This window comes from Vanellus vanellus (genome assembly GCF_965231255.1).
Source record: "Vanellus vanellus genome assembly, chromosome: 1".
Taxonomy (NCBI): domain Eukaryota; kingdom Metazoa; phylum Chordata; class Aves; order Charadriiformes; family Charadriidae; genus Vanellus; species Vanellus vanellus.
In genome coordinates this window covers 192996882-193009791 of record NC_138905.1, presented here as the reverse complement: position 1 = coordinate 193009791, position 12910 = coordinate 192996882, and the positions used below count along the sequence as shown (strand labels likewise).

Genomic DNA, 12910 nt, shown 5'->3' with positions numbered 1-12910 from the left:
ACCGCTCTCGCAATCTGCCTTTATACTGCGGGCGGCCATGGCGACGCCTCCCCCGCCTCAGCTCCCGGCCAGCCGCAGGTCCGAGCCAGCGTACCGAGGTAAGGTGGGCACCGGCAGACAAAGCCCCGAGGGGCTGAACCGCTCTCCGCTCCCGGTCGCGCGGAGCCGAGGCGTTCGGTCTCTGGGTAAGGCCGCGGCGGGTGAGGGAGGAGCCGGTCACTCTTCCCCGGGAAGCGGGAGACGGGGGCACCACCTCAGGTGGGGTCGGAATCCTGGTAGGTCTTGGCAGCAGCGCCCGCCATCGTGGACTTAATGCTTCTGACCGGTACGAGCTGGCCGATGAGACTTCACTCCCACCCCACCTCCCTCAGGCAGGGCTGGGGCCTGTTCTCCCCCCAGTTGTCGTCGTCCCTCCCCCCCCCCGGCAGGGCTGGGGCCTGTTCTCCCCCTAGTCGTCGTCGTCGTCGTCCCACCCAGGCAGGGCTGGGGCCTGTTCTCCCCCTAGTCCCGTCCGTCCGCCCCCCCCAAGGCATGGATTCTGGAGTGGAAGCCTTTTTTCTTCATGGTAAAAGGCACACCTTGACTTCAGCGCATCTTATTGACACAAGCAAACGCTCCGATCTAGGCCTGCACTCTTCTATTTATGACTTTCTGACCGGTTTGGCTTCTGCAAATTAAATGAACTGAATTGCTTTGATGGGGCTTTGCTGTTTGGAGTCAGTGAGACCCAAGTTCCTGAAGCAGAAGGTGCCCAGGAGGCTCTAGGCAGGCTGAGCTTGTTGCTGTGCAACATCTCTTGGTGGGTACACCTCTGGTGTACTAGGTGTACACCTCTTCAGAAGCAGGTGATGTACACTGCCCCTCAGGTTTCATTCAGCATGGGCTTGGGCAGCAGTGCTAAAAAGGCACTATATCCTAAGTGAAATGCAGTGTTGCTGCAAGCCTAAATCTCTATCCACTCTGCTGGCTCTGTGTTTCAGGCTTTGGTGTGTCAGGGCATGAGAAAGACCTCGCCATTTTCAACTCTCCTATACTTGGAGGAGGTTCTGAGGGTAATTACCCTATTCTGTGGGATTCTTACCATGCAATCAAGTGCCTACTTCTTTTCAGGATTAATATTCAGGTCCTCAAAGGCAATAATATTTTAGCAATTTCTACTTCAGTAGAACTTCAGTAACACAGAAGTATCTCAGCATTGAGGAAACATGTCAGTGGACTTTCCAGAGGTTGCTAAAGTGTGAATCAAGAACAATGGGCAAGACAAAATACGAAACATAAAGAACATGTGCAAACACATTCAAAAGGGGATTCATGCCTTCCTAGGAGGGGCAGAAGTTGGGTTTCCTATGTGAGTTCATTGAAGACTTCCACTTCTGAATGAGCCTGTCTGTGATGGAGGATGGTGCAATGCCAGGAGTTCCTGAATGCCATAAAGGAATTGTTGTTTTAACACTTGGAGCCTTAACTGTCTAGACTGACTGTGTGGGTGCTAGAGCCATCTTAACCCAGCTGCTTCCAGCAAGTCAAAGTCACTAGCTCCCTATGGCAATAAAGAAAGACGTAGTCCTATGAAGGACGTCTCTGGTATGCAGTCAACCAGTGAAAACATGGGAAATTGTATCCTGTTTGGGAATGACTTTCTGTATTAAGTCAGTGACAGCTGGCTTAAAACTTTTTCAGGATCGTTTTGGGCTGTTATTAACAGTCCCATTGGTCCAGCATTGGTACAGATGCCCAGCTGACAATGGAAGAGGAACATTTTACAGATGTTCATTTGCATGGCGTTTTTCATGTGTGCTGTATTTACCTCACTACTGTCACAAGTGAAAAGCGTGCTTGCTGAACCAGCAGTATGCAAAATACTGGACACGCATCCAGAAGGTAAAAGAAAGAGCCTGGCTTCTTCAGATGACAAAATCATGTTTCTTCTAGCTTAATGCAGCAAAACAGCCATCTTGTATAGCTGTGAAATTACATTCAACCGCCCCTTGAACACAGCCTTTCTCAAGAAATGAGAGAATGTGTAAGACATAAGATGTGAATATTAAACTAAAGCCTTTCTTAATCCACAGTGTCTATGTTTTATAATGTCTTGATGCTTTTCCAATTGCACTTCCTTTTTTCGAAGAGACAAAGTTTGTCTGGCATTGCTATTTTAGCTGTAATCATGTAATAAGTCTATTTTTTTTTAAACCCACTAGAACAAAGGCGACAAAAAGTTGAAGAATATCTATCAAGAAAAAAGACCTTTTCTGGAGTGCCCATTCAAGAAAACGAGGCATCGATCAGGTAGTATTTCTGCTATAGCTTACATTCCTTTAGAAAGGTCCATGGTTGGTGGGAAAGATGTAAATAGCAGTTCTTGGAGAGAACCTCAACTGAAAGGTGACACCATGCAACAAGACTGCTGACCACATTGATTTCCTAAAGTCTTTTTATTGTTAGCAAATATTAAATGTTTTTGTTAAGCAAATGTATAAGAGATGCAATTCATGAAGTATATTATCTGTTCCTCTAGAGAGTGAGACAGGACAAGATAGCTTCATGGCAGAGCTCTCATTTCAGATGTCACTTAGCTGTTTGCATCTATAACCTTCCTTCAGCAAATAACTTTTTTTCCCCTCTTTCTACTTGGGCTATGTTGCATGTGTTTACAATCCACTTGATCTAGCTTCATTGTGTTTTTATAGGTCCTAATCCACTATTTCCTACCAAAAGCAAATATACTGTAATAAACCCCAGCCTGTGTAATGGCCAGCAGGTAGGCATAAAGTTCTGTGAGCAGAATGTGGGCACCTATCACTAATTAGTAGTGCTTCTTTTTATTGACTTGTCCTTAAGTCTTCTTCCTGCTGTTGTCTAAAGTCTGGACTATTCATTATAAGACCTTCCAGCAAGCAATAGAAGTTTCTCCAGAGAAGACAGTGGTGTGAAGGAGTATAGTTCATGGTGTAGCTTTGTCACTTATGTTTTTGCACATGGTAAATTTCAGTCTGGAATTTGTTGCCATCTAAATGGGAAGTCTTGCTTACCATTTTGTATACACGAGGTGGCATAGTCCCATGTTCAACAGCACAGAACTATTTGGTAGTACAAATCTAACTGAACAATGATTTTTGAATATAAAATATGCATAAATGACAAGAATAAATACAATCTGTCAAAGACTTGGCTCTGTGTAGCAGCAAAAGGCAAGTTCTTTCATGTTGTAGAAAGCTATCTTGTGTTAGACAACCAGTGCCAACTACTTTCATTGTAGCAAAACTTTTAATTTAGTATTTGATCTACGTTATTCCTCCTCACTTGCAGTTTCTTCTCTGGCTATTAAACTCCAGAGCTTTTCGTATTCTTCAGTTAACTCATTGTTTAGAGCCAGTATGTATGTGGGTATGACTTATGCATTTATCTTGCAGATATTGCCCTTTTGTGAAGCTAGCACTGTTCCACCCTGTTTACTACCAAAAAAGGAAGTTGTAGCCTGTTGTGTGGGGGTCTCTTTTCCCAAGTAACAAGTGATGGGATGAGAGGAAATGGCCTCAAGTTGCACCAGGGAAGGTTTAGATTGGATATTAGGAAAATTTCTTCACTGAAAGGGTCATCAAGTGTTGGAACACGCTGCCCAGGGAAGTGATTGAGTCACCATCCCTGGAGGTATTTAAAAGACATGTAGACATGGTGCTTAGGGACATGGTTTAGTGGTGGTTTTGGCAGTGCTAGGTTAACGGTTGGACTTGATGATCTTAAGGGTCTTTTCCAACCTAAATGATTCTATGATTCTGTGACTTCTGATCAATTCTTTTAATGTGTATTCTCTATCATAGGTGACATGGAGGTGACAGCATGATGCAAAGATATCAGTTGCTAACTCGAATGTTAATTTTCAGTCACATGAAATAGTGCCATGTGTTTCATACAACGAATTGTGAAGCATTTGAGGAAGAATTTGGATTTGTAACTTTAAACTGAGATGTTTTTTTTTTCTGAGCTGTCAATATATTTTCATAGTTGCTAGGAGACAATACTGGTCTTGATGGTTTTGTTACTCACTGGGTAGTCTGATGCCAGCTCTGGTGCCTGACTGCAGGTTTTGGAACATGTCAGTGTGGTAGGAACTATGTATCCTTGTTCAGACTCGCCTCAAATGTCCTGGCCTCTGACGATTGGAGTAGCTGAGCTTCAACTCCTTGTGCTGCTCCCTCTTCCCCCTCAACTGCAGCATTTAGAAACTTGACCTTCCGTAGCAGATGCATCAAACTAGACAGGTTGGTACTCATCCTTAAACATGAGAATGGCACTTGCAGTAAATAGGGTCTGTTTTCTTTTCTTCCCCAACGTTAGCCAGCTCTTTATGGTGCAAGAAGGGATGTTTTGCAGCCTGGTCCCTGATCAGTGATTGCTTAGCCATATACTTTTTCTGGAGAAAGAATACAAGCTGAACAGATATGCTTCAGTGTGAGTTTAGCCTGCAGACTGCCACCTGGACCATGCGAACTTACTCTAAAAACATTTCTTTCTTATGTTGCAAGAACAATTCAAGATGTTTTGTGTGGTGGTTTTTTTTGTTTGTTTGTTTTTTTAAGTAGCAGCAGAACTAGGAGAGCAGCTACCAATAAACTGCAAGACAAAATACAGGTCTCAACATCTCCAAAGCCAGAAATGGTAAGTTTTTGACTGATCTTCAAATACTGATGGCACTGTTTCTGTGGCTACAACATTCCACTTACTTAAACTGTATTAAATTATATGACTTCCAGAGCATGGGAAGTTTTCAGGTGCAGTGGTACAGTTTGTTAAAACTTTATTCAGTAACTGCTTATTATGCTTTTTGGAGAGCTGTCACATTGCTGTATGTAATGGATCATATTGATATTCAGTTTGTACCTGACTGGTTAAAGAAGATACCATTATTGCCGAAATAGTAATTACATTTTAATAACACTTCCTGAGACTCTCAGCACTTTCTGGATATATTTTCAGTCTTCAGGGAAGTTATTTAAAATCTGAACAGCCTTTTGTCAGAGTAGACAATTTTTCTATTGTACTCTGTTACTTGGAAGAAAACCATAACAATTTAACAAATTGTTGAATGTGTGTGGTTTTTCAGTTGGGATGCTGGCAAATCTAATACAGTCAGAAATAGATGTCAATACCTAATCTGAGTTCAAGGGAGTGTTTTCTCTATATAATTTTGTGTTACTTTTCCAGAATTAAGATGCATATGGTTGGGCTGCTTAGAAATAGCAAAATACAGGTTCTTCTCCAGACCTATCATCAGGGAAAGGTGAAGAAAAAAAAAAAATTGACAGAAAACCTGTGTTCATGTTAGATGGTTTTGAGTTTGGGTTCAGGGAGATTTGAGACACCTGGAGTTACTTGAGGAAGAAAGCAAAAACCTTAAAATTTCTAAACTGAGCATTGAGGGGAAAAATTCCAGGAGTGAGAACAAAGGGCTTTTTTTTTTTTTTTTTTAAATGTCCTGAAGGGAGATATTTTAGTCTGTGTTAATGTCTCATGTGATTATTTTTTATAATATGAATTCTGCAATAATAGCTGACAAATATTCTACCCAGTATATATACACTGCTTCTGTAGATACTTTTAAAGTGGCATTTACTGTTAATCACTTTAGTCCTGTAAATGAATGAAAGCCTCTTTGGAAACAAGTAACATGCAGCACAAATGTACTTCTAACATCTCCATGGACATACTTTTGATTTCAGGAAAATAAAGAGAATGCTAATAAACTGTCATGGAACCAATCAAGTGGAACTTCAGAAAAAAATGTTATTTTAAACTCTTCCACAATCACACTGACAAATTCCATACCAGGCACCAACTATAATCCTGAAGATCATGCTTCCAGGGATGAAGTCACCGAAATAAAATCTCAGCACATGTCACTTAGCAAGTCCTTCTTGCAAACAAAAAGCATAAAAGAGAAGCAATTGATTGCAGAAAAAGAAAATTCAAGTATCTGCCTACCAAAGAAACCAGTGCTCGGTACATATCGTGGCAAAGTTATCCAATCCAAGATAAACTCCTTCCGAAAAGCACCAAGAAGTGAGGGGGAAAAGAGTTCTTTGCCAGACAAGAAGCTTCTTCCTTCTGCCACCAAACCAGCAGCAAGGTCTTTGTCCACGAACAGATGTAGTGTAGTACTGAAGACCATCAAAGTCACAAACAACCCTAATTCTGTAAAACCAAATGGTGTCCTCTCATTCCAGAGCAAAGCATCTGACAAAGCTGCTATTAACTCACAGTCCAGTCTGAAGAAACGGCAACCAACGCCTGCTGTAGCATCGAAGAAAGTAACAGTCCAAAAAACAATTGGTGGAAGGGTATCGCAGCCACCAAAGTTTGCTTCTAACAAATCTGACCACAGAGCACTAAGAGTGAAGAAATATGCAGATTTTTGTGACAATGCAAGGCCTGAAGCTACAGAAAAACAAATTTCTGTTGTTCCTGGTACAAAGTCGGGACAGGAGTCTAAACCTAATGGCAACAGAAAACCTGTTCTGCCAAAAGAGTCAGCAGAAGAGAGAAGGTAACTGAATTACTGTCGTAGCTTGATCTTGGGAGGTATTTAGACCTTTCCAAGGATATCTTTTTTGATCTATTTCTTGCTGTAGATGTACTGAAAAATAAGAGAACTGAGTGCCCAATGGCAGCAGACTAAAACTGTAGTCTGAATCCCGATTTCTCAGTATTAAGTCTAATCGCAGCAGCTCTTCAGCCTTACAGCTTGTCCTGTGCAGTTATAAATAGAAAACATATATTGCTTGAGCTCTCTGGTTTTTAGGCTAGGATTTGTGACAGCTTTAAGCATGACAGATAATCCTGTAAGCAAATTGCATGTGCATGCCACTGCTTTTTTAAAAAAAAAAAAAAGTGATGCAAGATGTGTATAGAAGGGAATATGTTTATGGACTGAAGGAGAGCACTTGTCAATAACATTTTTCACCTTGGTGAATACAGCTTAGGTGATGGGGTGAAGATTCATCAGCTAAAAGTTATTTGGTATCCTTGTAAAGTGGCATTTACTAAAAATTGGTGGTCTAGGGAGATGGGGCTGAAATGAAATATATATGAAGACTGAATTATACTTATACATCAGTTCCAGATTTTAAAAGCTGTGTGATAGGGTTGTTCTGGGCTGCTCTCCATGCATTGTGTCTTTAGAGATAGTTTCTAGTTTTCAATGAAAAAAATAAAACATCTGTCACTTCAGCTAATAATATTCTTAAATGCAGAGCTCGCCTGGATGAATGGAGGGCATCTAGAGGAAAAGTGATGAGGAGACCTCCTATATCTGTGTTTCTGGGACCCCAGTCTAAAAGCAAGCAACAAGAATTCTCTTCTGGTGATTCCTTAGAGCATGTATTATATAGTGAAAAGGTCAACAAGACTCTCGCAGAATGTCTGCAGTTAACTGAACAGGTATTCAATCCCTTGCCTACCAAGTTCTAATCGTATAGGTCTCTACAACATGAAAGTCCTATGGGCATGCTGGACCTGTGAATCAGATCCAGGGGATTAATTGCTCCCCAAGTTAACCAATATCGTAGCTTTTTGCCAACACCTGAAGAAATGAGTTCTCACCTAAGCTTCACTAACTTACTGAACTACCTAATAAGATGAGGCAATAACGGTAACATAATAAAGTAGAAAAGCTATAATGTAATGAGAGGAGCTATGAAGTAATTAATCTAAAACAAGTTTACCTTTGCAGAAACTTGCCTGGATATCTGAGAAAGTCTGTTTTAAGTAGTTCTGAAGATGTCTATGCATTCTACTATCCCTTCTACTTACAAGGCTGTATAAATAATTCTCATTTGGAAGCATAGGTGAATGACAGTTCTGCTTAAGTGCATAGTTCAGTCTTGGAAATACTTGCCATTTTCAACTTTCAGGGTTACTCTCCAAAGAAAGAAAAAATGCTTGCTTTCTAGTTCAAAACCAGCTAAAATACAGCACCTCAACGTTCACTGCATTTAAATCTCTGCTCTTGTGTTGAATTTAGGGATGTCAAGGTGATGAAGTACGTGCCATGCTGGAAGATCTGACACGGAGCATTCCTGGGGCTAAAAAGCTTGCAAAATATTGGATCTGCTGTATGCGTCTTGAACAGACGAGCCCTCTTGAAAGTCTTATTGCAGTCTATGAGGAGGCCATTTTGGCAGGAGCAATGGTGAGCAACTTGTCTTGAAGCTTAAGATTAGCAAATATAAAGGTGTGAAAGTATGATATATAAAATACAACTAATTCTGATCTTAATAAATCCTTTTATAGTAAGACAGCTGTGTTACCTACCTGAACATAAACTGGATTTGGTTTGCTCTGTAACCACTGAAAATACTTTGTACTTTCAAAAAGAATGGTTTAGGATCATCAAAATACCATATGATGATCAACCTAGAAGAAATTAAGGACTGAGACTTCTAGTATCACTAGAAACCCAAAACAACCTAATTTTCGAGTTATTGATGGACTTTATTCCTGTGCTTTAATATCAGCAAGATTTCAGGGCATCAAATACAGTCTTAGTGCACCAAATACAGGATTCACTTGTGTTCTGACTTATGTCTGAACAGCATTAAACGAGAGTTTGTAACATGAACATCATGTGGTCTGTACCACTTTCCCTGTAACTGTTATACCAAATAAGCTGAAATGATTAGGTTTTGAATTTTTTTTCTAAAACAGTACAACTTTTTTCCAGCCTAAAGATGAACTACGACACACACTAATAGATACTATGAAAAATACTGAAAGCCTTTTTAAGTCTGAGGATGGTAAGTGTGAGTAATCTATTTTAGTTAAATGTCTGGCTTGACAGGCAACACTGTTTAAAAAATTTGTGCCTATATTAAATTCTATTTCATGGAAACTTCTCTGTGATCATTTTGTACTCAATTGTCTTCGAAAAGAACCTTGACTAAACTAATCCTTTTCAATTGTGGGCATGTTAAAAATGAGTAGTGGAGATGCTTTCATATTCAAACTTTCTACTTAAACTCTATCAAAGCAATGTTGTCCAGCTATTTTAGCCTATAATCAACAAGTAAATAAAAACATTCTTGTGAGCTAAAAATCATGTGCCTAAAAATCATGTGGGTGCATGGTCATGTTACAACAGGTTGTCAATTAAAGGCGGTAAATATTCCAATTTTGGGGACCGAAGTAACCATATACATTCCTGTTCAGTATAACATAACCTGACAAATATTTGACCCCAGAAATTGACTGAAATACTTGTTCAGAGCTGCTGCACTTGGGAAGGAAGAGAATGATTTTTCAGGATGTACTTAGCCTGAGTTTTCAGGTTGCAGGTTCTTGAAGGTGACTAAAATTATTAGTTACTTAAACTGCTGTGGCTCAGACTCAACACATATTTAACTTTCATTCTCATGTAAAGCTTTAAGATTTCAGAGCTGTCTGTAAAACATTAAATTCTCTTTAGTTGTAACTAATCCCAGCTGTGTTTCTTCAATATTTCAATTTTAGGGGGAACTGTGATAGAAGCTCATTTAAGTGAGGTAGTGGAAGTCAGCAAGGAACCCAATTCATCTGTAGAGCAGGTTCAGGAACCCTTCAAGGATCTCTACTCTGATGATGACCAAAAAGCAGAAAGTGATGACAAGAAGGCAGAGACTAGCAGTGAAGTGATCAAAAAAGATGAAATGGATTTAGACTTGAAACTAAGAGAAGAGATCTTGCCAAAAAAGACTAAAAAGCACAAGACTAAAGAACATGCAAAGAAGAAAGGAAAACGTGAATCAGAAGGGCAAAATGAGGATGAGGTAAATGATATAGCCCAAGCAGCTAATTATCCTGAGGAGAATGGCACATCTTACTTAATGAGATACAATCCATCTACCACACCATGCTTGGAAAGGTAAGATTACTTCAGGTAACTATGGAAAGTTTGCAGTGCTTGGGGCAACAATGTTTGTGTCCTTTTGAATCAGGGAGGCACTGCATTTGTGAACAACTAGTTAAAAGCTCTCAAGAACTTAGTTTTTTAGGATTGCTTCCTCTTCCTTCAGAAGGAAGTCCTTTTAAATAAACTCCTCTACTCAAACTGTTTTGCTTTTTGAATGCCTCACTACAGAGTAATCAAACCTCTTTGTGGCAGAGATAAATTCCAGGTTTTGGTTCCCCTCCCACAGCCCACATGGCAGTAACAGTTCTACACTGAGCTAGGTGGAAAGAAGGGAGGTGTCTCCAGTCCTCCCTTTTTCAAATGTACATGTGGTTGTATGTCACACAACACAGAAGTGAACCAGATGAAATTGTCCTGTAAAGATTATCTTACTTGTATACTGAGGCAAAAATCTGGGTAGTAATCTCAGGACAAAACAGAAAACATTTAAATTCTTTCTTGTCCCGAGGTTTCTTCCAAGGTAGCAGACTTAGGAAAGTTGTGCTCAGCTTTGGCAATTGATGGAGCTGGACTCCTGGCAGCTGTCTGCTATCCCTCATACCAGGAAGAAGTTTACCCCTAATGGAATGGGGGTGAATCATCCTTTGGAAACTTTTTTCAGGAGGTTCTCCAGATAGAAATATTGTTCCCAAGAGAAAGTTGTACATCTGGATTTAACTGTATGAATGGGAAAGGGCCTGTCTCCCATTTCCTTTGGCTATAAGAATGGGAAAGAGTTGAATAGGAATCATGACTTGCTGTTTCTGCTACATGCTACAGAGGTAATTTGTATGATGGTATGCCTATGTGTAGTGATTTATTTTTTTTCTTTCCTTAAGCGTGAAGATGCAGCATGAGGCAAATGACTCCAGTGCTAAACATGTGAAAATTGTAACCCCTTTGCGGTATTCTCAACGCATTCGGGAGAAGATGTGCAAGCTGTCGGATACTGTTAAAGATAGAGATCCATGTGCCTCTCCACTTGAACAGCTGGGAGAACTGGAATCAAAAGCCACTCCATTTATCCACAAACAGAGCGATGTGCTCAAAGAAACAAGTGCTGAAGTAGAAGAGTAAAAAGTAGCATTAATGCTACATGGGGGTTAAAGATTAGATCCTTTTTAAGGAGAGTTGGAGTGTGTTTGTTTTTAGCAGTTTTGAGAGAGGAGCAGTCTAAAACTTGCGTGGATGGCTTAACATGAAATTTGACTGCCTAAGTCACTAAACTTTTGAATTTATAAGTTTCTGCCTTTTTAAAATTGTGGTAAATCTATTCTGTTTTAGTACTTACAAACATCAGTGTCTTCATTTTAAATATCATTCATAACTGCTTGATTGTAGTATATTGCTAATATCTACCATTTTCCTGTTGCAATTCCTATACATTCTTTAGAATTGCACAATCTAACTTTTAGTTTAAGAAACAAAGATAACATAGGCATTCCAATAAGGCAATGTCTACCACAGCAACATTTAGTTTTGAGAACTGAAATAAGCTAGTAAGGTGTACACCAAGTTTAATGTGTTGTTACACTGCTTGATGTGTTGTATCCATTTTTAGGAGGTACTTCAACAAAACAGTATAATCCCTTTAGTTGCTGGGATTATTCATGATCAAGTAATCTCTCTTAGAATGAGGTCTGATACTCTAATTACTCTGTGACTGTTCTAATGTTGGTTTGCATTAGTCTGTAATACAGTAGACTTATTAAACTAATCAACTGAGTTCTATTTGTTCTTTATTTATGGGCTTTAGGCTGGAAACTAATTGCAGAACATGGCTATAGGCCTGAGACTGGAATTCTGAAAATTATTTTTGTCTGTTCTTGGAAGTGAACTGTCAGAGCAGAACATGGTGAAATTTTTCACATACTGCAGAAGCTGAGTGTTTCAGTATCCTCAGTATGCAGAGTTTACATGAACTGTAACTTAAATGTTAGCTGAGCATTCAGCTTTCACTGTTAAACACACCTTGGTCCTTATGGCTAGAATCTTCTGTTTGCAGAAAGCACATGCTCTTTGTATCTAACAAGAAACCAAACTAAGTGCACTATTGCACTACATTTTCTTCAGAGAACCCTCCTGATCACTGATGAGCATGTCGAAGCATCCACTTGTAATCTTACAAGGAGTAACATGGGATCAAACATGTCCCCATCAGGATATGGTCTAGGCAGGCTCTTCTGGTTCTCTGTTGTGGAGGATTTAACTCTGCTGTGTCTCATGGTTCCTGTGCTGGCTAGAACATTGGTGTGTTGTGCCAGTTCTGCTCTGTCATGGGCTCACAGGGTCAGGCTCAGGGTGATTTTTTTTTTTTTTTTTTTTTTTAACTCTGGAAGTTGGTGAAGTGGAAATGCTTTCTCCAGCGTGGAAATCATTCTGTCAACATGACTGCCTGAGACTTCTATGCTTTGCTAGCAACTTTAGCTGGTTTTGCCTGTTTTGAGGCATTTCCTTATATCTTGTCAAAGAACATCTTGCAGTCAACATTTTACTTACCCTTCCTCACCTACGGGTTATGTTTCCAGACATAAAAAACAAGGTCAAAGTACAATTCTTGTGGCCTAAGGCTTCATTTATTTCAGTCACTAGCGCCCTGGCACAAATTAGTCTCATTCCTACAGGTTGTGAAACTGTTCACAGGGATTTGTACCCTGGCTTTTGTGCAACGAGGCACCTAAAGAGACGCTTGAGGTATTAACAAGCCTCCTCCTGAAGTGTTATTGTTAATCAATACCAGGTATAAGCCAAATTTGCTTGTTCTAAAGGAACAAAAGTGGGAACGCCTCCATGGAGGGGCTGGGGCCATCATGGCCGCCAGAGGCGCTGCCTCAGAGACTGGGCTAGCGGGCGGGGCGAACGCCCCGCCCTCGCCCCCGGTCCCGCCCGGTCTCTGAGGCAGCGCCGTCCTTCTCGACCCTCCGCCCCCAGCCCAACGCGGGGAAGGTTCAGGGTGCCCGGCCTGCTTGTGGAGCAAGCGCCGGGCAT

The 12910-nt window shown here is 40.6% G+C and overlaps 1 protein-coding gene across 1 annotated transcript; it reads left to right on the top strand.

Moving 5' to 3' along the window:
* Positions 1–37: 37 nt before the first annotated feature.
* CKAP2 (cytoskeleton associated protein 2) lies at positions 38–10999 on the top strand (the record flags this gene model as incomplete). Its single annotated transcript, XM_082479557.1, has 9 exons — positions 38–98; positions 2202–2289; positions 4584–4659; positions 5721–6544; positions 7251–7437; positions 8021–8188; positions 8720–8792; positions 9505–9895; positions 10762–10999. 9 exons carry the CDS (start codon positions 38–40, stop codon positions 10997–10999), a joined length of 2106 nt encoding a protein of 701 aa, XP_082335683.1.
* Between the last annotated feature and the right edge of the window lie 1911 nt (positions 11000–12910).